Genomic DNA, 26,650 nt, shown 5'->3' on the forward strand with positions numbered 1-26,650 from the left:
TGAGTGAACCAGACCCACGCTTGATTAGCCTCCCTGCATGGCAGATAGTGTGTAGCCATAGCTTCCTCTCTAGCATAGTGTAGCTTGTGTGTTTTCCCTTGAGAGGGGAGCTGCAGATTTGACCTTTGCTGCTTCTCTGAACTCTTTACCTGCATGTGCTTCTCGCTTCAGGTCGTGTTGTTTGCTGGGATATATAGAGATCCTCTGCTTGTCTGTCTCTGACCTTTCTGCTTGATGTTAAATGTTTGCAGTCACCATATGATGTAGCTTTGGTATGTGTGGTAAATTGACTGTACTAAATCATTAAATGACCAGGATATGTCATCAGAGATTAAGGGAATCTCAGTTAAAATACTGGCTTCTCTGACAGCAGTGCTACAGCCAGTATGTTTCCTAATGAAATTTTTGTTCCTGGCTGCAATAACTGCTTTTGTTTTCCTGTTTCACATTAATTAGAGATAAAATTCATGCCAAATGTCCGCCAAATAGTAAGTCTCTGTTTATGAGTTTTAAGAAATCAATGATAATCTTCTAGAAGGAGTAGATGTTTATAACAGTTAAATTGAGCAATATGTTAATGGAGTCTGGCAGGCACTAAGACAAGCAGTCACTGAACTCCAACTCCAGAGTGTGTATTTTCAGAGAGGTAGACTTTTATTTTGAGGATTACATCGACATTTACATTTACATTGACATACAACTGCAAGTCATAAACAGCTGACTAACCTACAGTGTAGGACTTGTTGTCATTCATCATTGTCAAAATATAATGTTACACTCATCTTGCGTGTTGTTGCACCCTGCAGACAAGGGAGGAAGGAGGGGGTGGGCAGAAACCACTCGCTTCACCTATAGATCATATATAAGATAGGGATACAACCTTTTTAATATGCCATTGATGGCTCCAATTCAATATTTAGACTGCTGTATTCATTTTTAACACTAGGGTCTCACTTATTTCTCCTTTAACAGTAAATATGTATCAATTTTCTTGTATTTAAATGTATCATAAATTTCTCCAATATAATCCCATCACTACTTGATGACTGATTTTGGTACATGAAACAGTAAGGAGGTCAAGAGGGTTCATAAATGCTTGCATGTTGCCTCTGTGTGCTCTTTTTCTGTGTATGTGTGAGAGGCGTGTTACATGACCACATACGTGTATTTTCGTAGATGAAGCAAGATGGGAGCTGCAGTCATTGATGTTATCTGTTCTCGGGTCAAAACCTGCTGTACAGTGTGTGCGTGCGTGTGTGTAAATCTCATTTGCAGACTTACTGCAGATTGTCAGGCGTGAGGCTCTATCAAGACGGCTTTGAAAACGGTGCCAAAATAACATGTTCTTTTGAAGGTCAAATTGAAAGGGAATTCAAAGCTGTCAGGAGGAAGTGGTTAAGAAACATCCTCAATTTAATGCTATATGATCTAACAAAAGAGAAAAGACTGGCTGTTTCTATAAAGTTATTCTTAAAGGGATAGTTCACCCAAAAATGAAAATTCAAGTCAGGTTTTTTTTTTTTTAGTGCAACAGTGTTGCAGAATCTTCCAAACAGTGTAAGTGAATGGTGACTAGTTTTCAAACGGAAAAAGCAACCGAACAAAATAAATAAATAAATAAATAAAAATAGAGTTGTGCCTCTAAACTGCTCGTTTGGTGTAATCCAAGTCTCCTAAAGCCCCAACATGCCGCCCAATTTTGCACCCACACTGTCACACCACACACACTCTTGTGCACGTGTACTTGAACATGGCTTTAAGATAAGGATCTACAGTGAACATAACATCAGACAAGCAATATTTTATGTGGGTTTGTTTTTTTTTATGTGGTCACAATTAACTTATATTGTTTGGATGATTCTGCAACACTGTTTTCCTGTGAAACCAGCAGTATTTTGTGGACTAAAAAACTAAACCCAAGCTTCAATTGGCAGGAGGGTGAGTAGATAATGATTGAATTTTCATTTTTGGATGAACTATGCCTTTAATGCCTGCCACTAGGTCAGATTCTCCTTGAAATCAGATGAAAAGAGCCTGTGTTTACGTTTTCCCCCGGCACGGTTACAGCGAGTAGTACATGAGCTTTAACAGTGCTTTATAATTCAGGGCCTGACCCATGATTCAGTGCAGTGGGTGATAACATATTACATCCAGATAAGTTAGAAAGATCTCAGTTTCTTTTTATTCGCTTCCAAAATATTGCCTTATGGTGCGGTGACATGTGTGCTGGTTTGTTGAAGTCATGTTTCCTAGACTGGACAGATGTTATGATGCTGAAGTAGTGAGGATTTGTGGCATTTGAACATGTCTTGGTAATCTTTCTTTTTGATTGTTAAAGAAATATTTAGTTTCATGTCTTTTCACACAGCCCTTTTAAGCAGAGGTGCTTCATCATTGTGATATTAAGCTGTTAATGAACTTAAGTTTTGGTACATTTAGTGCAATTTGACTTGGATCTGCCAAGAAGTGTTTCTGTCCTCTTAGATGGTGACATGGTAGTGGCTCATATCTGAGAGATCGGTGTTGAGGTGTTTCAGTATTTTGGTTTTGATGTGGGAGGCTTTGGTGTGTCTGGTCTGTTCACTCAGATGACGAGGTAACAGTGGGGAAGTTCTATGCCACCTTCCTGATACAGGACTACTTCAGGAAGTTCAAGAGGCGCAAAGAGCAGGGTCTTGTGGGAAGGCGCTCGTGGGAGAGGCTGAACACCACCATGGCTCTACAGGTGAGTAACATACTTGTGTCCATGGGAATACAGTCTTATAAATTCAGTTCACCAGTGCATCAGACAGATTACTCACTGAATGTTACTAAACTTTCTTGTAGTGCTGGGAATTATGATAATTACTAGATTCATGATGAGGTAAGATTTGGATCACATTCAGATTTTGTCACCCCGCCATGAAATTTAATTTTGTATGTGTTTAACAACACTGAGTAATCTTCATTGCAAGCATTACACAAGGTGAGGCCATGTCCCTCTGCTTTGTCAGTGAATATACAACGTTGAATTTACCATCTGTATGAAATGTGTTACATAAATAAAGCCATCTTTCCTTGAATTGCAGTTAATGCAACACTTAATTGAAGGCTTTTCTTGATGGAAAAGATGTTTTTGCTCTATACTCGACTGGCTAGAATTTAATTGTCTGACTGGCTCTGCTCCCCTACTACATCGTATGGTTCATTGATCTGATTGATTAAAGTTAGGCAGTGACAGTGATAAACAAATTACTTTTCGGGTCATCATCGGGTTAGTGAAACGTCTCTCACCAGGTGCAACCGGGTTCCCTTCATCGTACCAAGGAGCCACTGAACCATTCATGAATGTAACATCACTACTTTCTTAATCTAAATTAGAGTCAATCCTGAAATAATCATCTGTGTTGCTGAACCTCGGAAAATGAAAAATCAAGTAAGAAATATTGGTTTAATCATGGATTTTAATAACCACATCACACAAAGTCAAAGTCAGAAACAAAGTCAGCCCATTATCAGCAAAAACTACAGTACTGTAACTTATCAGAGGATCCATGTTCAGGCAAAACTCAAGGCGTGCCCAGACCAGATGTAATGATGTAATGTCAAGACAAAGCACTGTTCATTATCTATAGAGAGCAGGAGATTTGGCTGCGTGGTGCATGATGGATATGCCATGACAGTTTGCCAGATCTGTATTTGCAGACCGATTCAACATGACTCAACTTAAATGTTATGTGAAATGAGTCCATAATGTGCAACGCATCAGGCTCACAAAACTCCTTTTTCTCACCTCAGAAACACAGTGGTAATGGTAAATACAGAGGTGGATAAACTGTAGTTTACTATAAATTATAGTTTACCCACTTGTTTCCCCACAGTGATTGATACAGTTGAGAGAGGAGTAAACTCTCAGCCTCATCAAAGGCAAAGTGGTGGATAAACTGAATTTACTTGGGTTTTACGCCCCTGAATTAAATAGTGCTAAAATATATTGACAAGACTGAACAGAAGACTAAATTATGTCCAACAAAAAATCTAAGAAGTGGTATATAAGTGATGTAATTGAAGTATCTTGCCCAAATGCACTTATAAGGCTTCTAAACATCAAATGGACTGATCTCATATTGTGTGCATGTATTTTTCATTCTAGTTTGCCAGTGGACTAGTTTGCCCACCATTTTTTTCCTGCTAAAAAGCAGATGAGCTAAAACTGAGCATTGCCCACACCCAATCGCACTATACGTCCCCCATCAGCCATAGAGTTTAGTGGTCCGGTGCGCCCTCACTGGAGGCAGTCTGTCTGCACCTTTAGAAAAACTTCAGAAGATGAAGATTGGAATTTGGCCTTTGGCTTATTAAGACTTTTGTTGCTAGAGATCTAACAAAGACATCACACCAAACTGAGGTCCCTGCACTGATTTTCAGTGCGTAAAAGAAACAGTTTTTTTCTCATCATTAAGAATGTCAAGCCAAGCAGACAGCTCTGATGAATTTGTCTGCATTTTGAGATATCTGTCTCTGAGATTTCTGTCTCAACCCCAGTACAATGAAGGTGAACAGAATTTCTTTTGTGGTGCTCACAGTATTGAAAAAAGCTCACGAGGGACACCTCTCTCTGCAAAACATCTCCCAGTTAGTCCCGTCTCCTTTCTATGAGAACTTTTGACAGTGTATCTTGTGGATTAACCTGGGCAAAAAAAAAACATGGTGGTATGACAGTAAATATGGAAATCTGACTTTTTATTTTGTAATTGGCGGTAAGTGACTCTTAAAAATAACCCTGCATGTTTTGCTTTTATGCTCATCTGAGCTGAAAACCTCCAGAAGATAAGAGACATGAGATGTATCTGTTTTTTTAATCCTTCTGTGAACATTGTTGTGTCAGTGGAGCTGTAAGTGTGGGCAGAGACATGTTCTCACCTGAAAAATTTAAATGTTGGCCAACATTTACCTACAAGCAGAGAGAGATACAACTGTAGATAAAAGGCCTGTGATTGCTGGTATGTTTGTTATCACAGTGTCTCTCTTTGCAGGCCGGCCTGCGCACGCTGCATGACATTGGACCAGAGATACGTAGAGCCATATCGTGTGACCTGCAACAGGAGGGGCTAGTGGACGGAGAGGAGGAGGAGGAAATCTACAGGGTAAACATCCTTTAAGATCCCCTTCAGACCTCTTTTAAGACATGAAATAATCTCCTTAGAATAATACAATAAATAATAATAATAATAATAAAATTACATATCTACACCTTTTCTTTCATGTAAAAATCCAGTCTATCAATATTGCATAGTTTTATTTGATATTTATTTATTTTTAATGTTTTTTGTTTCCTTTTAGGATCATATCTTAACTACTGTTAACAGAACATTATGCCCATTTTCCAGGAGTTACTGCATCAATGCCATTAACAACAACAGGCTCGGATGTTTAGCCTAAAGGAAAAGATGTAGAGCTGTATAAACATGGAATGAGTCATTTATGAATTATAATTCACCACATTGTTTTAGTACAGGGCTATTCAACCTCAACTGCAAGAGAGCCAAACAGGAAAATTACTGGTGGTTCGTGGGCCACAGAATACAAATGACAAATTACTCTTTCAGTGTAATGAGTTGTAGAGCCTCCTCAACGTTGTATTCTTTCGTCACAGCATTGTATTTGTTGCACAATAATTTCTTAAGAATAATCATTACTTATTGCGGCTGCCAAAGCAAATTAATAGTTGTTGGTCTGTTTCCTGTGAATCTGGCTATTTACGCAATCATTTTTACATCTAGACCATTAACCACTTGTTAGAAAGGTTTTCTAACAGAAAGCCCTGTAGGCCAACTTCTCCCATGTGCACTATTAATCAGGGAATTGTTTGTGCAGAATGTTGAGCAGCATCTTTAGCATTTTAATGACTTGCAGTGAAGCAGCTCACTGTGTTTATTGTGCAGTTTTGTCTCAGTCCTCACTGGTCTGTGGTGTCTCTCTGCAGCGTAATGGTGGTCTTTTTGGGAACCATGTCAACCACATCAGCGCCGATCAGCAGGGCTACTCCCACCCGACCACCGTCACCCAGCGGCCGCTACAGATCCTGCCGTCCTCTTGCAGTGCCTCAGTTGAACCCACCCAAACAGGCAGGAGAGCGAGCGACGACGACACAGGAGGGGAGTCAGAGATGAACTCTTCACCCATCCAGTACAATCATCATTATCACAGCCCTCATCCGTACAATTATCCTCACTGTATTTCCACCTGCCATCAGTCGCCAATACCCTCCAATGCCAACCTCAACAATGCCAACGTGCCCTCACTTCTCTCAATGACCAATGGGAGGCAGCAGAAATGTTTGTTAAGGCGAGACCGTCCTTCCTCCACCAAAAACAGATCATCAGTGTCGACATACAGCAAAGGAGTTTACGACAAGCCTTGGAAGTCACACTCCACAAGGTCAGTGGATAGAAAAGAGAAGCAGTTTCCTGTTTTCGCAGTTATATGTCTGCAGTTTAGTTTTTAGTTTTTCTGTTGGTTTGTTTGTCTGTCTGGAAAATGCACCAATACACACCACTATGCAACATGGCTGCCTCATGCTTCCTGCGTCCGTTTGCAGCAATGGTCATGGAGTTTAGCAGTGTTAAAGCATGACATGACAAAGTGTTAAAAGTTCTAAAATATTTGAAATGGTGTTCAACGTAAATCACTTCTCCATCCATGTGATGGCTACACAGACCACCACCGTCTACAACACTGCCTCCACTTTTGCCTCTTTCTCAAGAGGAACATTATTACAACCTCCTCCAACATCACCATGTCTGTCGTTGGCAGAAACTTTTGATTCTTCTTTTTCTTTGTGGTAACTTTTGAGCCTGAGCAAGGCCCTCCCGTGTACATCTTGCCTCACATTTATGTCAATGTAAAAGACGCATACAAGTATGTTGGCAGTGACGGTTACTTCATCTGAAACAGACCTTTATGACCTTTAAAGGAGAATCTTGTTTTGCATAAGTCAAAGCAGCTTCAGGAGCACCTTGTATGAGAGTTGCTCACATTTTTACTAGTTTTTGAAAACGGTTGAAAAAGAAATGTCAGAAAATAGTAAGTAATTTCTGTCACAGTTTCCCAGAGCATGATGTGACCTACAGTCCAAAACCCTGAAAATATGCTGAAATCAGAGGATTTTTGTTTGGAAAATGTCTTAAACAATAAACCAATACTCAAAATAGTTGTTGATTTATTTTCTTTCGATCAGCTAATCGTCATGACATGAATATTTTAGTCATACTAGTTTAAGCCAGCCTGACTGTATTCTCTATCCAGTCTAGCCTGTGAGACTTTCAAAAGATGAGAGGGAACCGTGGGGCAAAAAGGGTGCTTGAGATAGGAACCCATCCTGAAACTAGCCACAGACCTCCTCATCAGCATGACCAGTACAAATGTGTTTTCCCCCAAATGGTCATATCTCTTCCCACACAGCTGATTGCAAAAGCCCTCATGGGCATTGCTTCCTATCCAAAACAAACTCGTCATTTATCAAAATGCAAATATGTGTGTGACTTCCAGAGTAGTGACGATTGCATGAGTAAAATAAATAGCTTTCGTTTTAAATTACCTAATACTCCTATTAGCCACCCACAGTACCTCCTAACAGTGTGTACCAATATTTCCACTGTTTCTTTAACATGCTGCATTCACAATTCACTTCACATCACCATGCTACATATACTTAATGAACTACTGTTAATGAACTAGTAAAAAGTTCATACAAAAAAAAAAAAACCTTTTATTTATTTATTTATTTTCAGTAGGATTACTTTCTCTAAACCTTTATACAATAGATACAAATAATCTTAGATATGACAAAATCCTGTGCTTGGACTTGTTTTGTCAAAATTCCAATATTAAAGTTGGACATTTTTGAGAAAAAAAACCTTGGATATCAATGGACAGATGCAAATTTATGACTTAATAATCTCAGACAATATTTATGTTTTTTATTCTCAGAAATTTTAATCTCAGAAGATTCAATTTTTTTTCTCGTAAATTTACAACTTAAATCCATGAATTAATTTTTTACCCCACTCCCCGGCTCTATTAATTCATTAACTTATTTATTTATTTTTATTTGTTTTTTAATCCTACAAAGCCCTAATATCCTGTCATAAATAGACTTGACTTTAAACAATTTTATTATCCCAATTGGGAAACTGTACTTGCAGTTAGGGCATAAGATAAAAAATAGCACAAATAAAAACAATATGTACCGACAACCAAGTACAGACAGAGAGACAAGAAAAACAAAAATTGGTGGTTTTTATTTATTTATTTATTTTTTATTTTTTTTTATCCCTGATCATATCAGATGATCATAGAGAAGGTGAGACCAGATTCAGTAAATAACTTATAAAATGAGGGAATGTTATGAAACAAAAGGACTCAGGACATTGCACATTACCTAAAAGTACCAATACATGTTTCGTTTACATTCCTCAGTATTAACCATATCCATTTGATTAAAATAATGTAGTTACAGTTTTAAGGTCACTTGCCCCAAAATACCAAAAATATTTTTACTGACCACTGGTGTAATTAAGTCATATAGTTGCCGTTTTATGTGATGAGGTTTTCAGACATCGACCTCTGGAACTTCAGCAGCAGAGCATCAGAGGCCTCAGGTGAGCTCTATGGTGTTGTCGAAACATGGGGCAGCGTGAAGAACAGAAAGGAAGAGAAAGAGTGGGAACAAGAGGAAGAGGAGAAAGAAAAGGAACCAATATATCAAATAAAAAATGCAGCTTTCAACAAGCAAGATCTAAATATTTTCTTTCTGTAGAGCTTCTCATTTTATTTGTCAGTGCAGTTACTGTGAGTTTTCCAATACAGGGAACATCTGTGTTTCCTCAGAACTCCAAAAATATTTCAGTTTTCAGTTCAAACTGGAAATGTTTACAGTAGCCTGCAGACTCTAGGAAGCTGAAGGGTTGTGAGTTACTGTAAGTCAAGTTTGGGCTCACTGGATATGCAGAAATGTGGATTCTATCCTATGCTGATACAATCATTGTGTAAATGCAAAACTTATATGATTTATTGACAGTATTACTGTATATTGCTGTACAATACAGCAAAAGTCTTTATACTGTATGAAACATAAAATAGCAACCTATTTTGGGTCAAAAATAAACACAAAACAACTTTAAAAATTAAAAAAGGAAGCAATTTCTATGAAATTTTATGCAATTGAATATGAAACATGATCCATGAAACACAAACATTTAAGCAGTGTTTTAATGGTAGTGTTTTAAATTTATCACACCAGTGTTTAAATTGATGTTGTGGGATATACTCATATGTTAGCTGTGTGTATTGTTTTGGTGGAAAGAATCAGTTTTGAGAAGAGAGAACTTGGTTTTGAGAGAGTTTCATTTTGCAAGAGATCAGACAGAATGGTCAACTCTTTTCACTTTTGTGTAGACTTTTGAGAAATTGAGCCTTAGTTTTAGGAAACATGTTTAAACACTTTAGAAAATATGTTAATTGTTGTTTAGAAGCAGCCAGACACAATGTTCTGGTTAACTCTGGATCATTCACAGACTTTGTTGTGAATATTTTTCATTTCACCTCAGGGACCATATTTTGAATGAAACTATTTGTTACAGTTTTTTGATAAACCAATCAGAAAATCAGCTCTCATCACCTTTAAGAAGCAGATGCACCAGGAGCACAAGTGGTGGCAGCATGACGGTGGATTTACTAGGAGGAAACAAACAGAAAAGATTTTTAAGCGAGGAGACAGATCTCCTGGATCAAGAAGCAAGAGTGTGACAGCGGGCAACATATGGAGACAACAGCACGTCTCCAAAGCATCTTCATGTTTAAATACTTTATTTTACATGCATGCCTGCAAAAAGTAATACAATAAATTAACCGTAAAAGCCATGCAGACAAGTAACTGGTTATGTTTTACACTAAAGCACCTTAAAATTATGTTAATACAATATTTTATAATTCATTAGTATCATCATCGTTATTATGCAGCTCTACTGGCTTGGCCTTGTTTTTATGGATCCAAATAAACACGCGGACACAAACATTATAACCGCCCCAACTGTCATGTCGAGTGATCTGTTAAAGACAATCTGACAGCTGTGATCCCATCCTGTGTGCACTTTGCAGGTCTGAGATTTTTTTGGCTTTATAATAACATTTCCTGATTCCTTATTAGTGAAAATAATCTTACATAAACACGTGTATGTAGTGCAACATTAATGAAAGGTGTTTTTAGATTGTGGAGACATATGTGTGAGCCTCAGCCACAACTGCACGCTTTTACCATAAATATTTAGACTTTAATGCTAATAGAAGATGTTCAAAGGACACTTTACTAATCCACACTCCCATGTGGGGAAACGACTGAACATAGATGAAGGTGTTTTGTGATTGTGGAGACGTGCGTGTGTGCCTCGACCAAATGCACCGGGCGCTATCTTGTGCAGACAAACTGATGGCGCCACAGACTTTATGCTTCAACCAGGTTTTAGCTGGTTTAAGGCGGAAGTGTTTTTTACTCAAATGTGCCAAGCACAAGATAGCAAATGTGCCAGGGCATGCTTTACTTTTGCCTTCATCTGTAGACCTCCTGCCCATGGCTGCACAGACCAGGTGCATGTTCATTTGCTATCTTGCAGACGTGACAAAAATGGCAGCTGCACTGGTGTAAGATAGCAAATTCATCTACGCCACCAGTGCAATGGCTTTGCGCTGGGCGTAAGACAGGGCCCTTCGTGTTTCCACCTGGGGAATTGTGGGTTAATTGCATTGCAGCTCTGATGACTTTAGCCAGTGATATTTCATGGCAGGGTTTTCTAAATGAACACATGATGCATCCACCAATCTGTGAAGGAACAAAAAGTTCACCAAATTTGAATCATGTGTGAAAACAGGGAATAGTGTTTATGGTTGCAGGAAATGAGTCTGTCTTTCAGTAGAAGTTATGTGTTTTGGTGTTTGGTTATGGGTTTTCATAGTAGTTTACACACATTTTCTGAATTTTTGGCTCATTTTTTGGCTTTTTTTTTTTTTTTTTTTCAAAACACAAAATGTGGATTCAAAACTCTGCATTCAAACTTTTCGTCTTCTTCTAAAATGTTTTTCGCATCAAGGTGACACACACAATAGATCTACCAACCAACACCACACTGATGTGCTCAATGCAAAACACTGCCATGCATATCTTAACATTAAGTCTATTCCTTTTGCGTTTTCAGTGTTACACTGTAGCTGGCAGTAAAAGATTGTTACAGTAATGTGTATCTCCTTAAATATGTATAAAGAAACACGCACACACAACACAGTAACAAAAATATTTTAATTTTTCCAAAAAGAAGTCTTCTGGAACTTTTTTGTGTTTTGTATGTAACATTATAACAGGCCCAACAACAGAAAACCAGGAAAAACATTCAGTAAGAAATGTCTTTCATTTAAAAAAAAGTGCCTTTTTTTAAACTATAAACACAAAAAGACAAAAACAAATGCAACATGTAAGAAAACAAAGCTGCATCCTGCCTCCTATTTTACTACAGCACCTCATCTACGTCACAAACAGTGTTTTCCCAGAGGGCTTTACTACAAAGGGTCAAGTCAACCTTTATTGGTTAGTCATGAGGAATGTTGGGAGGATGAGAACAACAAAATGTGGGTGGGTTACGATCTGGTTCTGATTTTCCTCTGATTTCAAGTAAATAATTAAGCCATTAGTGTTTAGAACTGTGAGGAGTGGGTGTTGCCGGTTGGTAAAGCTTGAAAAAAAAGAAATTCCAGACTTGGTTTTGGGATTTGGTATATGAGGTTCAGGTTTCAGTGATTGTGTTCAGATTTTAGTGTGTAAACAATTGTGAAAAATCGTATAGACCCAGTTATGGTGTGTAAACAACCGAAAAAAAATAGTAATAAGAGTCACGTACTATTCAGTAACAGTCTTCCCCACCTCTACAAAAATCTATTTTTGTAAGTATTATAATCTGTGTCTTCTTGTCTTTTGTCGTTGCATGTATCCTATTTTCCCCTTCCTTTCCTGCTCTCCTGTTGCAAACAATCCTGTGTGACCCCTTCCTGTTCTTGGAACAGGACGCGCTACTATGAAGCCTACATTAGGTATGTGCATGTTACCACTTTATAGGGTTTAATTTCACTGTTCTTGGTGGCGTGTTTGTCACAAAACCTGCTATGAAAGCTTCTTACTTGCAGTGAAAATTTGTGGCGGTTTCAGTACATGCAGCAGTGAATGAAGACTGTGGGGAAATGAATCAGCATAAAACCTCCAAGAAACAGCAAATCATTTTCAATTATAATTTTCAAATTTTTACACTGATCAATATTTGACTTATTGTGTATTTGATTGTTTAAATGTCAGGTCAGACAGCGGTGGTGGACTCTACCCCACCATTCGTCGAGAGGAGCCCAGGGGCGGGGACAGCGATGACGAGAGAGGCTCTGGAGAGTATTACAGCGGGGAAGAGTTTCATGAGGACGACATCATGCTCACAAAAGACAGGTACTGTGACTGTATAATACTATGGCTTTAGACATTATTTTCTCTCTTGAGTGAAAGCTACATTTATCTAGACTTTATCTGGCATGAGGACATGGTGGATCACTGGCAACATGCTCACCAGTAACAACATAATAACTCTGTACTTGTGTAACTATGTGTCTCCAGCTTGTTTTTCTTGCTTTCACTTTTATTTAAAAAAAAAAAAAGCTCTTGTAGAGATGTAAAGTTGATCTGTTTTTGTATCACAGGTTGTCTCACAAGGACCAGAAAGGTGCAGAGGGAGACTTTGACTTTGAGGCTTCCAGGAGCGAACACCAGCCCGATGGTTACTATGACGATGACCAACAGCCCATCTACCAAGATGGCAGGCGGTCGCCCAGGAGATGGTTTTTACCCTCACCTCAAGGTGATTCATTGACACAGATTTAGAAGTGTGACAACTTTATGTCATTCGCATTAAATTCTGAATTCTCAAGTTTGATGTTTGTTGGGGTTCCTTCATGATTGTTAACTAAGTTCTAAAGATTTATTGCACATATTGATAAACTGGGCCAATTCACAGTGCAAATAGTAATGTAACGAAAAGGCGAGTTAGATTAGTTATTACTGTATTATCCATACATATTGTGGTTGATCTATCTTCGCTCTTGAATTATTATCACAGTATTTAGTTTTTGGTAAATAACCACAATTGTTTACATTTTCGGTTCTTGTGTGTTCTTTCAGCCTCCAACAGGCCAACATTCAGTTTCGAGTGTCTTCGCAGAAGAAGCAGTCAGGACGAGGCTCCTCCCTCTCCATCCTGCACAGCTCTTCCACTGCACCTGGTGCAGCAACAGGTACACACACGCCCAAACACTCATGCTTCCGTTTATGAATATTTCGCTAATTGAATATACAGTATTGTCACAAAATGCAGTCGTTACCATGGTAGTATGACTGTTTTATTTCTACTTCCTACCCTAAAATGTCGGCTTTAATTGATCTTCATCGTCATTTTGCCCGTGAACTCTGACCTCAGGTGATGGCGGTGGCTGGTCTGGATGCCAGTAGAATTCACCACCTGTCTCCTGCACGCTCGCTGCGCTCCTGGGCCACACCTCCTGCCTCACCCATCAGCCGTGACTGCTCGCCCTCTTACACGCCACTCATACAGGTCAGCCTCACTGTGTGATAAAACACCACATTTTAAGATTAACAACAGGTTGTCTTGAATTTCACCATAATTCGTATATTGCCATAAATGTGAACGTAAATGTTGAAGGAGCAATCTGTAAGAATTCTAATTTAAAGAATTCAAAAATTATCTAAAATTAGCAACAGAATGTCAAGAAATAAGTTTCGACATTATGTATTGTGTTGTAGAGATGTATACTGAAGTTAACATGCTAACCACCTAGCGCCGGCTTGTCCTATCTTGTAATACCACTTTGAACCTCAAGATCCAATAGTGAGTCACTGTAGGACCCCGTCTGCCCTCAGTCCAACAACACTGAGGCAGTTTACTTGCGGGGTTTGGCTCCTGGCACCCTGGGATTGACCCCATCATAACCCCTGATCAGGCCTCGGGAGATGGGGGCTAACCCACTGGGCCTTTGCCATCACTGGAGTTGCTGTAAATCACCTCAGTGCTGCGTCCCCTGACGTCTGTCAGTCTCGGAGGCTGTGTTTCATCCCTGTCTGGATATGTTCACTGGTCTGCTTAGTCTGCTAGCTATTGGCAGCTAAAGTAAGCAGCTACAGTTAGTAGGAGTTAGCCATTATTCTGGTGATATGCTGCCTCTGTAGTCTACAACCGTTGCCCCTCATGGCTGATATCAGCCAGCCAGCGTGTGTTATGTAGTTATCATCTTGATCAGTGTGTGTTGTGTGTGTTCTCAGGTGGATTGGCGCAGTTCTGGCAGTGTCGGCAACATCCCCGCAGCAGTGAAGAGGAGTTCGTGGTACACAGACAGCCCAGACGGTCCTCCAAGCCGCAGCCACTCTCCGTCACATCTGCAGTTACCTGCAGAGAGCTGCTCACACTTCCTGCAGAAGAGAGGCAGCGCCAACAGTCTGGTGGAGGCTGTGAGTAAAAAACACTTTTTTATACATGAACTCATGTCCATCGACATGCGGTTGCATAAAAATCAGTCACTAATTTGTGATTTAGAGAAGAGATATAGTGAGTATTATAATATCAAAAAAACTCTTGATAACTGTTTAGATTGTTGAGCTATGAAAGATCAAAAATATTCACCTATGCCCAGTTACCATCATCCAAATTTTATTTAAACATTTACTTTGATATGTAGTCAAACAACCCAAAGTATTAAGTTCATAATGATATCCATGCTTGTAGCTCAAAATTCTGGACCAGTATCAAGACATTGTCTGTGGGCCCTTCCCTGCACGTATGACTATTCACTCTGGTTCTTTGTGGAGCTTCCTCTGAACTGTATGTTCTGCAATTAATCAACAAATACTATTTCTTCATTTTCCTGAGACCCCCATTAGGACCCTAAGAGGTCCTGCACACACTGACTTACCCACACACAGTTCACAAAGGGTGACCTCTGTCAGTTTAAGCAGGACACCTGGTCACCCTTTGCGAATTTTTATCCTGTGTCCCACATATTAAGACGACTGATTAGCTCTAGTTATCAGAAGTCAAAACACTGCAGGACAAACACTTTTCTTTTTTTATCATTCATTTTTTATTGACAATGATAATGAATAGGCTTAAAGCCAATACAGCAAATTTCCATTTTAGGTTTACATACCCCCCAACCCTCAACCCTTTTCTCTATCCCTTCTTGGCTGCAGTTAGGCCCGCCAGCCAGATGTTGCGATAAACACTTAATATCTGTGCTTTTAGCTTATGGCTGTGGAAAAAACAAAACAAAACAGGAAACACTGTCGTCACAGGAAAAACTGCAAAATTGCAAGTCATTAACTCTGCAGATTTAGTCAGAATATGATGGAAACTACCAAGAAGAAAAGGAAATGCAGCCACAACATATACCAGGAAACTACATATTTATTGTGTGATACTGAATCAACCGGAGGGCAAAGCATAGAGATGTTACAAGTTACAGGGCTGAATTAAATGTTTCCCTCATTGTCCCACACAAACATAATCTACAGTTGTGCTCATAAGATTACATACCCTGGCAGAATTTGTGATTCTTTTGGCCATTTTTCAGAGAATATGAATGATAAGAGAAAAACTTTTTTCTTCACTCATGGTTAGTGGCTGGGTGAAGCCATTTATTGTCAAACAACTGTGTTTACTCTTTTTAAATCATAATGACAACAGAAACTACCCAAATGACCCTGATCAAAAATTTACATACCCTGGAGGTTTTGGCCTGATAACATGCACACAAGTTGACACAAACGGGTTTGAATGGCTACTAAAGGAACCATCCTCAGCTGTGATCTGTTTGCTTGTAATCAGTGAGTTTCTGAGCTCCTGACAGACCCTTGTATCTTTCATCCAGTGCTGCACTGACATTTCTGGATTCTGAGTCATGGGGACACCAAAAGAATTGTCAAGGGATCTGCAGGAAAAGGTAATTGAACTGTATAAAACAGGAAAGGGATGTAAAAAGATATCCAAGGAACTGAGAATGCCAATCAGCAGTGTTCAAACTCTAATTAAGAAGTGGAAAATGAGGGATTCTGTTGAAACCAAACCACGGTCAGGTAAACAAACAATACTTTCAGCCACAACTACCAGGAAAATTGTTGAAAAACCCACAAATAACTTCAGCTGAAATACAGGACTCTCTGAAAAAAAGTGGTGTGGCTGTTTCAAGATACACAATAAGGAGGCACTTGAAGAAAAATGGGCTGCATGTTCGAGTCACCAGAAGAAAGCCATTACTACACAAATGCCACAAAGCATCCCGCTTACACGCCAAACAGCACAGAGACAAGCCTCAAAACTTCTGGAACAAAGTCATTTGGAGTGATGAGACCAAAATTGAACTTTTTGGCCACAACCATTAACATTGTCAACAAGGCCTATGATGAAAGGTACACCATTCCTATTGTGAAACACGGAGGTGGATCACTGATGTTTTGGGGATGTGTGAGCTACAAAGGCAAGAAAAAATTGATGGCAAGATGGATGCAGTCTGTTATCAGAAAATACTGGAGGAAAATTTGCACTCATCAGCCCGGAAGCTGCGCATGGGATGTACTTGGATGTTCCAACATGACAACAATCCAAAACACAAGGCCAAGTCGACCTGTCATTGGCTACAGAAGAATAAAGTGAAGGTTCTGCAGTGGCAGTCTCAGTCTCCTGACCTCAGTGTCATTGTGCCACTCTGAGGAGATCTCAAACGTGCAGTTCATGCAAGACAGCCCAAGAATTTACAGGAACTGGAGGCTTTTTTTTGCCAAGAAGAATGGGCAGCTTTACTATCTGAGAAAATAAAGAACCTCATCCACAACTATCACAAAAAACTTCAAGCTGTCATTGATGTTAAAGGGGGAAATACATGGCGTTAAGTGGGGTATGTAAACTTTTGATCAGGGTCATTTGGGTAGTCTCTGTTGTCATTATGATTTAAAAAGAGTAAACACAGTTGTTTGATAATAAATGGCTTCACCGAACCACTAAGCATGAGTGAAAAAAAATCATAAATTGGGCAAAAAATCATAAATTGGGCAAAAAATCATAAATTGTGCCAGGGTATGTAAACTTATGAGCACAGCTGTATGTCCCACTTTTGGTTTGTTGAGATCCGGCTGCCCTGAATTCATATCGTCACAAATGTTCCTGAGACCACCAGAATCTGTGAATTCTGATGTGAATTAATGCAAAAAAAAAAATTTTTTTTTTTACTCATTGTTCACAGGTGTTGATCTCTGAGGGTCTGGGGAAATATGCCAGGGACCCCAAGTTTGTGTCAGTGACCAAACATGAAATTGCAGACGCCTGTGAGCTGACCATTGATGAGATGGACAGCGCTGCCAGTAACCTGCTGAACGGCAGCATGGATAACAGCAACACTGTGGGAACAGGTAACGCTAGCTCGGACCCACATGCCACCGCGCATCTTAGAGACCGCAGTATTCGTGACTACAGCGACGAGGAGCCGTACGTGGCGGTGAAATGTGAGGAGGACCTAACAGACGAGATGATATGCATCACGTCGCTATAGCAGCGGCTAACACTGGATTATTTAGTTTTTTTTTAATTGAATTTCTACCACTGTACCACAGTGAGGGGATGTCTCTGCTCATGTGCATCCCTCGATAGACAGCACATGTAAAACTCGGATGGATAAGAGAACAAAGTGCCTTGTTTTCTCTTTCTGTGGAGTGGAGGATGGAAACATGGTGGAAATTTGGAAGAATCTGCCTGTAAGCCCACCTGTCTTTTAGCAGGAATACTTTCTTGAGGTTGTTTTCTATTGTCTTTATTAATAACAGTGGTTTGATGGATCAGAATCACGTGGCAGCCTCACAAAGCCAGCACAAAGCTCATGAAGTTAGTTTTTCCAACAACATCCACTGAGGACCAAGTCCAGTAGCTGAAAGCCAGACACTTTGTAAAAATACAGTAAAGATGACATGATAACATTTACATGGTCTGTGCAGTCTGCAGGTACTTCTTGGTTATTCATATAGATTTTTATTGGTTTGATTTGAGGGTGTTTGCATCCATTTTGGCTGAACAGTGTTGTGGACCTGTCACTGCACTGTCCTGACAATGTGTGACTTTGTATAAACAAGAGTGCGAGTCCTGCACTGTTCACTCAACATGAAGAGTCTAGCTGCATTTACATGGACCCTAATATTCTACAGAAAAAATTAAATAACAGCCGAATCAGAACAAAAATTCCTCATGTAAACACCTCAATTGGAAGAGACTGGCCAGATCTGGACAGCTCAAGCATTTTTCAATTTGGTGGAAGGGCAGTGTAAATCTTTGATAATCCATTTAATAGGAAAATAATAATAACCATGTAAACACTGATTGTTTTTCTCTGTATGGAAAAAAAAAAAAATTCTTTCTGCACATCTGCCCAACGTGGGTGTAAGTGCACAGGAGGAACAGAAACATGGTGGTAGCAAAACAGAAGTGGTCATCAGCCATTACATCTTTTCTGTTAGAAACCTTAAAATATATAGACATGTTAATATTGTTGCTAAGATATACACATCACTGCTCATTGGTAACACTTGTGACACACCCGCCAAACAAGAGGAAACTTATTTCAAAGCCTGTTGCACACCGTTGTGCACAGCAGGCTGCAGAAGTATTGTCCATGTAAATATAGCTAGTGAAACAGGAAATGTGTCACTATTCTAGTTGCAGACTGCACTGTATGAAATGTCTTGCATCATGTTTATTTAACTGATTTTCTGAAAAATATTTGCAGCAAACTCCAATGACAGGAGTCAGAGTGATGGAGGAGGTCACATCGGTCTGGTCTCCCAGGGTGAACCTGGCTTTGCAAAGCTGCATTTGTCCTGCTGCAAAAATGTTTTTGGCTCTCCAATGATTCCAAGATTCAGATGAGTTTCATTTCATGTATATATAATGTGTGATTTTAACCTTTAGTGACCACGATGACCGGCACAGTTTTGATCTGCTGCTGGTTATTTACATTACATTTTGGCCTCTGTGACTCAAATAACACAAAAAGAGGTGACAAAAACGAGTCGATCAGGCTGATCCAAAGCCATCACAGAATCTGGGAGCCGCTCTAGGTTCACAGTTTGGGGTTTCAGGGTTAACCGTTGCTTGTGTCAGTACTTGACTTGAAAAGGAAATCACATATCAATGAAAAAAAAAAAAAGACTTTGTCCTCAGGCATATCCTCGTGTTTCACGTGAAACATACTGTAAGTCCTTCCCCCTTTACACCAACAACAGAGATACTAGACTGACACTAATTATTTTCACTTGATGACTTTAAACACCCTGAAATTAAAGGAACATTTAAGATGATACTGTAAAGTCACAGACTTGTTTCCATGGTGACCCCTAACTTTTATCAAAGCCCCTTGAATACTGTGAGGAGAGACCACTTCATTGTTATAACTCACTCAGAATATGCAATGATTCACTCTGCTCAGACCTGCTTTAGACTTTTTTAGTGATCACAAAATGATGACAGCTGTAGATGAAATGATTCCATCTGTGTGTGCCTCACGCAGCATAAGGCTGTGGCACATTAGTCATACCAGTGTGGGTTGTAAAACTGCTGCATGTGAATTCCACTAGTAATATGTTGTAAATTCCTCATCTACAAAACAAAACAGACAAAACGTGACATGAAAACAAAGATGATCCTGCAGCTGAAGCACAAAGTTATTAAACGCTCTCATGTGTTACATTAGTCATGTGCAGATCAGCTTCTTACTCTCTTGACAGCTGGTGAGCTTCACTTTCAGGCAATTAAAGCTTTGTGAGTCGCACATCACATTTAATGGGTTTCACCTGCCGAGCAGTAAAGTAATAAGAGGAATTTCTCTCAGGTTGATTTCAAATCAGGCAGATGAAGTAAGTAGGTATTAAAGGGATAGTTCTGCTGTTTTGAACTGGGGTTGTATGAGGCACTTATCCATAGTCAGTGTATTACCTGCAGTTGACGGCAGTCGACATGCCTCCAGTGTGGAGAAGCAGCAGGAGTAGAAAGCTAAGCAATATACTTCTGTGGACAAGGTCAGTTGAAAATGTTTTAGCCACCTAAAAAAGTCTGCCTAAAACAATACAAAAGTTTCTGCTATATTTAGCATATTTTCACCATTTAACCTTGTCTGACAGCATTTTCCGTTACTACACACCGTTACCTGGAATAAATTGTATAATGTATTTCTCTGGGTTTGAACATTGTGGAAACATTTGGGATAATGTAAGAACACAACTCAATAAAATATATAACATATGTATGGAAATTTTAGACATTTTAATTCAGAAATGTTTGATATTATAGCTTCAAAGTGATATTGATTTTTTTAGGTGGCTAAAATACGTTTTGCTGCTGACACAATGGTCCACAACGGTACATTTCTTAGCTTCCTATACCAGCTACTCCTGCTGCTTCTTCAAACTGGGGACGTGTTGACTGCCATCCATTACAGATAGTACACTATCGATATGTACATCATTCAACCCCACTTCAAACAATCCAAACCACCCCTTTAACCATAAAGGTCTGACATATTTTGCTTTTTGTCACTGTCTATAAATTGTATATTTGAAATGCCACAACAGAAAGGGAAATTATATTTTCCTGATAAATTCAGTAATTTGTTGTTGAGTGTATATAATGAATGACTGATGTTAGCTGCTGCCTTTTATGTGTAGGATTTATTTTTGTTCCAGCACCAGTTGAAGTGCACAATATGTCAAAAACAGCTGCTGTCAGTGGAGGGAGACCTCACAACCCGCTCGTAGATAAAAACACCGATCTCACCTCATCTCACATTCTTCACATTTGCTCCACTTCTAACCAGTGTTTGTCTACCACTGCCAACTGTAATAATGTCTTCAGGTTAACTTTTACAAGCCAACAATGGCTCGTGGTAATCTTGTTTTTCTTTTTGTCCTCAATTGAAATACTGTTGTCAGGGCAACGTGTTTGTTCTGTGCAATCAAAGGGCTCCTTCAGACATAAAACCAAAACAAGGGATCATTAAGTGCATTTACACGCACATCAATATTCAATTATTCCAGATACATCAATTTCTTCACAAGTTTACTTTGTTGTTGAAGAGTACACCATTCTTGTGTACAATAATGACAAAAAGACAGTTGGTGGTTTGTGTTTCTCACACACAGGTATGAAGATGAATTCAGCATACAGCAGGATATAAGTTGATATCTGGAATATGTACTGTAAAGGCACTCATTCCTCCCTCTCTCCAGAAGATTACAGGTTTTAATGGCCAATACAGCTGATAAATATGACTTATGCATTTTCTAACTGCATGAAAATTGTGTTTAATTAAGAATTTTAAGAAACGTTATTGCTATTACCTCTGTAACTATCCGGGTGTGTTGGTGAACGTGTGAGGGCGACTGTGGCAATGGCTGCATCTGCACAAAGTGGACAAAAAGATATTTAAAGTAACATTTTCATCCAATCTGATTGGACAAAAATCCTTATGAGTTATGATTGTTTAATGGTGATCTGAGACTCCAAAAACAGGAAAGTCATCTCAGTCTTTGAATGAGAGGTGATCTCTGGAAAGTGGAGCACTGAAATCTGAACAGCCAACATCAGAAAATAATCAATATCACTTTAAAAATCTCTTCAATTTGTGTGAATACAGCCAGAAATGTAGTTATACTGTTTTGGGATTCTAATTACTTTTACAAATTAGAGTATTTACAAGCACTTCAAAAGCCATATAACACACATACTGTAAGAAGAAATCTGTATATTTGCTGCACATCCCTCTGAAACACTTTTCTGAGGAGGGTAAAGCACCCAGAAGAACGTGGGACTGTCATGTACAGTCAGGTGGACTCGTTGTCAAACCTGTGATGGTTTCCTTCCTGCTCAAAAGTTGGCCATGTTTTCCTCAGCTCTTACAGCAGCTTCTGTGTGATGTAAAACTATGTCATTTACACCCTGATGGCAGGGCGAAACAGATTAGGCATGAATCAGTCCGTCAGTGTTATTGTTAATTGGCCAACACTGCATGACTTTATACACTGCAGGTTTTACTGTACGAGTCTTTCTGGCTCACAGGTCAGACACAACACCAGAAACAAACATCTGTGGTTTATTCACAATACAACTGTCCAAATACATGAAAATTTTGACTTTTATGAAAAAGAAATTAGTCACAAAAGACAACACAAAGCTTTGTTGTGCAACTTACAGCTTTATTTTTTGTACCGTTTCACTGCTTTACAGATGAAATGATAATGTATAAAATCTGTACAGTGTTTGTAAAAAGTTAAGTGATGATGAACTTGAAGATTTCTGCTTTCTACCCATTTGTTGTATGGAAATTACAAAAATATAGCTCTATCTACTTTGTAGCATAAGTTCTAGTACCTTATAGATTTTGTACCAATGGAAAACAAAAACCCTGTTTTGTACATTTGAATTCTTGCCTGAAAATGACAACAAACCTGCTAAGGATTTTTGTAAGGATCACTGAATAAAGTCACGAGGACAAGGTCAGGACGGTTTGAAGTATTTGTTCACAATCAAGAAGAAAAAAAACACATGCAAACATTAAGGCTGGAAGTATTTTCACAATCATTTCCCTTTAAGATCCATGTTATTCAATCATTAGGACACAAATGATTTAAACATTCAAGTTAAGACTGCATATAATGTAAACAATAATTGTCACAGTAATAAAGATACATCATACTGTAGTGCAAAGCTTAATAAGACACAATTATAATCCATTATGGCACTTGATTGTTTCCATTAGAAATGACAAAAAAGTGAATTTAATCTTAATCAATACTTATCAGTGAAGCTGATTCTAAAATCTATTCAGCACCAATGTGAATCAGTCCTGGCCAGACTAAACAGAACACACTTCAGGCACACACTGTGTATATATTCACATTCAGAACATTATGATCCTACAGGCACCAAAAGTGTTATCTGATTAGTTATACAAAGTCGGTTCAAAAGCTTATTTGTAAACATTCACAATACAGAAAAAGTGTACTTAGTGTTTCTAGTGTATAATTTTATATTAAGAATATTAACAGAAGATTTGTTTTTCTATTTATTTCATATTCTGAGCCTACATGATTTATCTATAGCAAACATTTATTGCTGTAGAGGCAACTAAAAGCTGTGAGCTTAATACTTGAAGATTGATGAGCAAAGATAAATCCATAACATTGATCACCCAAAGCAAACAACAGCAGGGTGAACGTCTTATTGAACATAATGCCATTTAGAAAGACTGCTTAATTAACTACATCAAGCCAAGATATACTGATGAGAAGGTGGAGGTTACACAAACAGCACAGCTGAAAAAAAAATAGGCTTGATTGTGTTTTTCTGCTCATGCATCTGTCTCTGCAGCTGTCTTGGCAACAATACAGAACAAATAATAGTTTCACAACATAAGCACATCACGTGTGGGTGGGGATTATAGTCTGACTGTACATGAAACCTACCACAGCTAAACTGACTCCGATTCATTTTTTTATTGATCTTAAAAGGGACCCCCCCCCTCCCAAATCAAAAATACTTTTTTTTCCCCTCTTACCTGTTTTGCTATTTACACATCTAGATTGTTTGGGTGCGAGTTGCAGAGTTTGAGATATATCTTTTTAGCCAGTTTGTATCATTTTGTTTTGCTAGTTTCAGGGTCTGCTCGGGGGAGAGCTGCTGCTCAGCGACAGACTCATTCAGCTGCACAGTACACACCCATTGAGCTGGAGAACAAGAGTAATATCTTTCATAACTAAGTCTGTGGATTATCTTGAGTAACCAGGTCATGATTTCTGGGAAGACATTACTGAGTTTTTCTTTTTTTTTCAGCACCACAAGTTGAGTGTCATCTAATTTCATTATACTGGAAAGAAGGCAGACATCTCTATGAAATCTCCAAAACTCAGCAACTCACACAAAATTATCTAGATGAATAAATAGCACTACTGTAAAGAAGAAAAATGTATTTTTGGGGTGAACTGTCCCTTTAACTTGAGGTTGCAAACAATGTATACAATCAAATTCAGGTTCATATTACCAGATTTTTGTAATATGAAGACCACTTTCAGACTTGCACTAAAAGTACCGGACAGAAAGCACTATCAGATGGAAGTCAATTCAACAGCCAGTTGAGACTGAGTCCTGATGAGAGCAAATCAAATCTAATTCTGGACCCAGACAAAAAACAGAAAATGTGACTGTTTCTTTCAAAGCATTAAAATATTGCAAGTCAGCTGCTGTGGAATCTGACATAGCAGTGAATCTATCAGTCACACTATCAACTACTGTATTAACTTTATATGTTTATTATTACGTTTGCAGGTAATGAGATGAATCACAGTGTAATGCCTTTCCACTGATCCAGACACCTGGCTGTCTCTGTCAAATCAATAACTTTATGAGCCTCAGGTCTCAACAGTGCAGGGATGCCGTACAGTGGAATATTACTGGACATACACTATTGGCAGCCCCGAGATTTGTCTCCAGCTGTTTTAAGACTGCTGTGAAACAAGACAAGAGAAGAGGCTAAATTATTTTTACTCTTTATCTTTTTCTTCAATTTAAGATGTGTGCAATAACCCCAACAAAACAAGTACTTTGTCAAAGTGTTGAATCTGCAAGTTTACAGGAGGGAGGAGGAATATTACCAGGTGATAACTGATCTGCACAGACAAAACAACAACTACTGTTCAGACTGCTTAGTAAACAGTCTGCATGAAACCAAGGTTCGCTGATCATTAGTCAGACAGGGAGAGAAGTGATAACACAAGACTTAGGCTGCTGACTGAATGTAGGTGAGAGCACAAGTTGATAAAAAGATACAACCGGCGGGGGAGAAAAGTGTTTTGAAATGCAGTGGGCTGCAACATTAAAAAAACACCTGAAAATGTAGGAAAAAAAAAAAAAAGAAATTAAGCAAATAAACATGAGTCACTGCATATGGCTGCTTTAGTGTTTTGACAGGTCAAACTTTCCCATTGTGGAACTAGGGACAGTTCAACAACCTTGTGTATACTGCGGAAATTCAACTGAAAGCTGACTGTGGATTCAGGATCCCAGAATAATAGTGTGGTTGAAATGTTATATATGCATATGTGCTAATGTTTATGTCAGAGATGTTTTACAAGGCTGAAAGGGATAGTTTAATCAAAGTGGGGTTGTATAAGATAATTATGAACATCAGTGTATTAACTGTAGTGATGGTGTTAAGCACACCCTAGTTTGGAAAAGCAGAGAGCAGTGCCGGCATGGAAGCTAATCAAAGTACTGAGGTAGACAGGGTCAGCAACAGGATGTATTTTAGCCATCTCAAAAAAGGCCCATCTAAAAGAAAACATACAGTATATGTTTAAGTCTATGTTATATCTAGAACATTTTTGCAGCTTTACATTGCCGTCAGACTGTTTTTCAACAGGAAACTGCTGTTATATAAGCCAAACATCACTCTCTCTCTCTCTCTTGCTAAACCAGGCTCCACTGGGGACATTCACCTCAGGCTTGGCTTGTCTACTGCTGCCTCGATTGTTAGCTTGTTTATTTTGTTGTGTGACTTTGGTGAATCTGAACTAACCTTTTAAAACACCAAAGTCACACAATAACAGAAACAAACTAACAGATCAAGGCAGCAGCAGAACAGCAACTACGATGTTCTGCAAGGTAAAATGACTGATATCACCAAAGGCACCCTGGCTGAGAGAGAGTGCTATTTGCCTTGTGTAACTGCAGCACCCATTGAACAAGGCTGTCTGACAGCAAGGTAAAGCATTTAAAATATTCTAAATATAGTGTATACTTAAGGTAGAGTCAGTAGGATTTGTCCCAGTTGTTCATACATGCATCAGGACGTCAAATATTAACGGCAAAACAATGACAAAAAAAAAAAAAAAAAAAAGGAAATACTGACAGAGGGTAGGGCCTCTGCAGGTCCAATCACCACCACGCACTTCCAGGGGTCATACATGATGATTGAAAAGGATTATGTCACCTGACTGTACATGTTTTTTAGGAAAATGTAACAGATTATATCTTTAAACTAATCTTGATCTGTTTTTGTTTTTTAGGTGGACCTTTTTTAAGTGGCTAAAATACCTTTTGCAGACCCTTACCAGAGCAGTACATTGCTTAGACCCACATCTACACTGACTATCAAGAACTACTTCGTTTAGCCTAATTCAAATAATCCAAACTATGTTTTTAATTCACTGTAGTCTTCTGTAGTTTGCAAGACATATGAACTTCTGATTGTATACAAGCACACACTAACACGTCATAGTTGGTAACACCAGGCAAATTAAGGCAAATATTCCATGGCACAATTGTCGATTACATTCACAGTGGCTTTGCATCCTTCCTAGCACCACGTTGTGTCATCAGTAAGTGTCAGCAGCACACAGCAGACTTGGTCAATGTTTAAATTGAAAATGAGGAAAATGAGGATTTGGTATAGTTGTAAGTCAGTAATGTACAATTGAATCTAGTGTTTGTTA

At 38.8% G+C, this 26,650-nt stretch overlaps 1 protein-coding gene across 1 annotated transcript in view; it reads left to right on the plus strand.

Moving 5' to 3' along the window:
• The window catches only part of cacna1db (calcium channel, voltage-dependent, L type, alpha 1D subunit, b), a 123,450-nt gene extending 104,517 nt beyond the window's left edge, over positions 1-18,933 (plus strand). The window contains exons 40-49 of the mRNA XM_084719873.1: positions 2,589-2,725; positions 5,016-5,126; positions 5,966-6,420; positions 12,091-12,117; positions 12,377-12,517; positions 12,766-12,923; positions 13,244-13,356; positions 13,539-13,673; positions 14,399-14,584; positions 17,368-18,933. Coding sequence (XP_084575999.1) covers positions 2,589-2,725; positions 5,016-5,126; positions 5,966-6,420; positions 12,091-12,117; positions 12,377-12,517; positions 12,766-12,923; positions 13,244-13,356; positions 13,539-13,673; positions 14,399-14,584; positions 17,368-17,673 — 1,769 coding nt within the window. The 3' untranslated portion in view covers positions 17,674-18,933. The remainder of the gene's footprint in view (positions 1-2,588; positions 2,726-5,015; positions 5,127-5,965; positions 6,421-12,090; positions 12,118-12,376; positions 12,518-12,765; positions 12,924-13,243; positions 13,357-13,538; positions 13,674-14,398; positions 14,585-17,367) is intronic.
• Positions 18,934-26,650: the final 7,717 nt, after the last annotated feature.

The sequence above is a fragment of the Lutjanus erythropterus genome, chromosome 6, assembly GCF_056507025.1.
Source record: "Lutjanus erythropterus isolate fLutEry1 chromosome 6, fLutEry1.hap2, whole genome shotgun sequence".
Lineage (NCBI taxonomy): Eukaryota > Metazoa > Chordata > Actinopteri > Lutjaniformes > Lutjanidae > Lutjanus > Lutjanus erythropterus.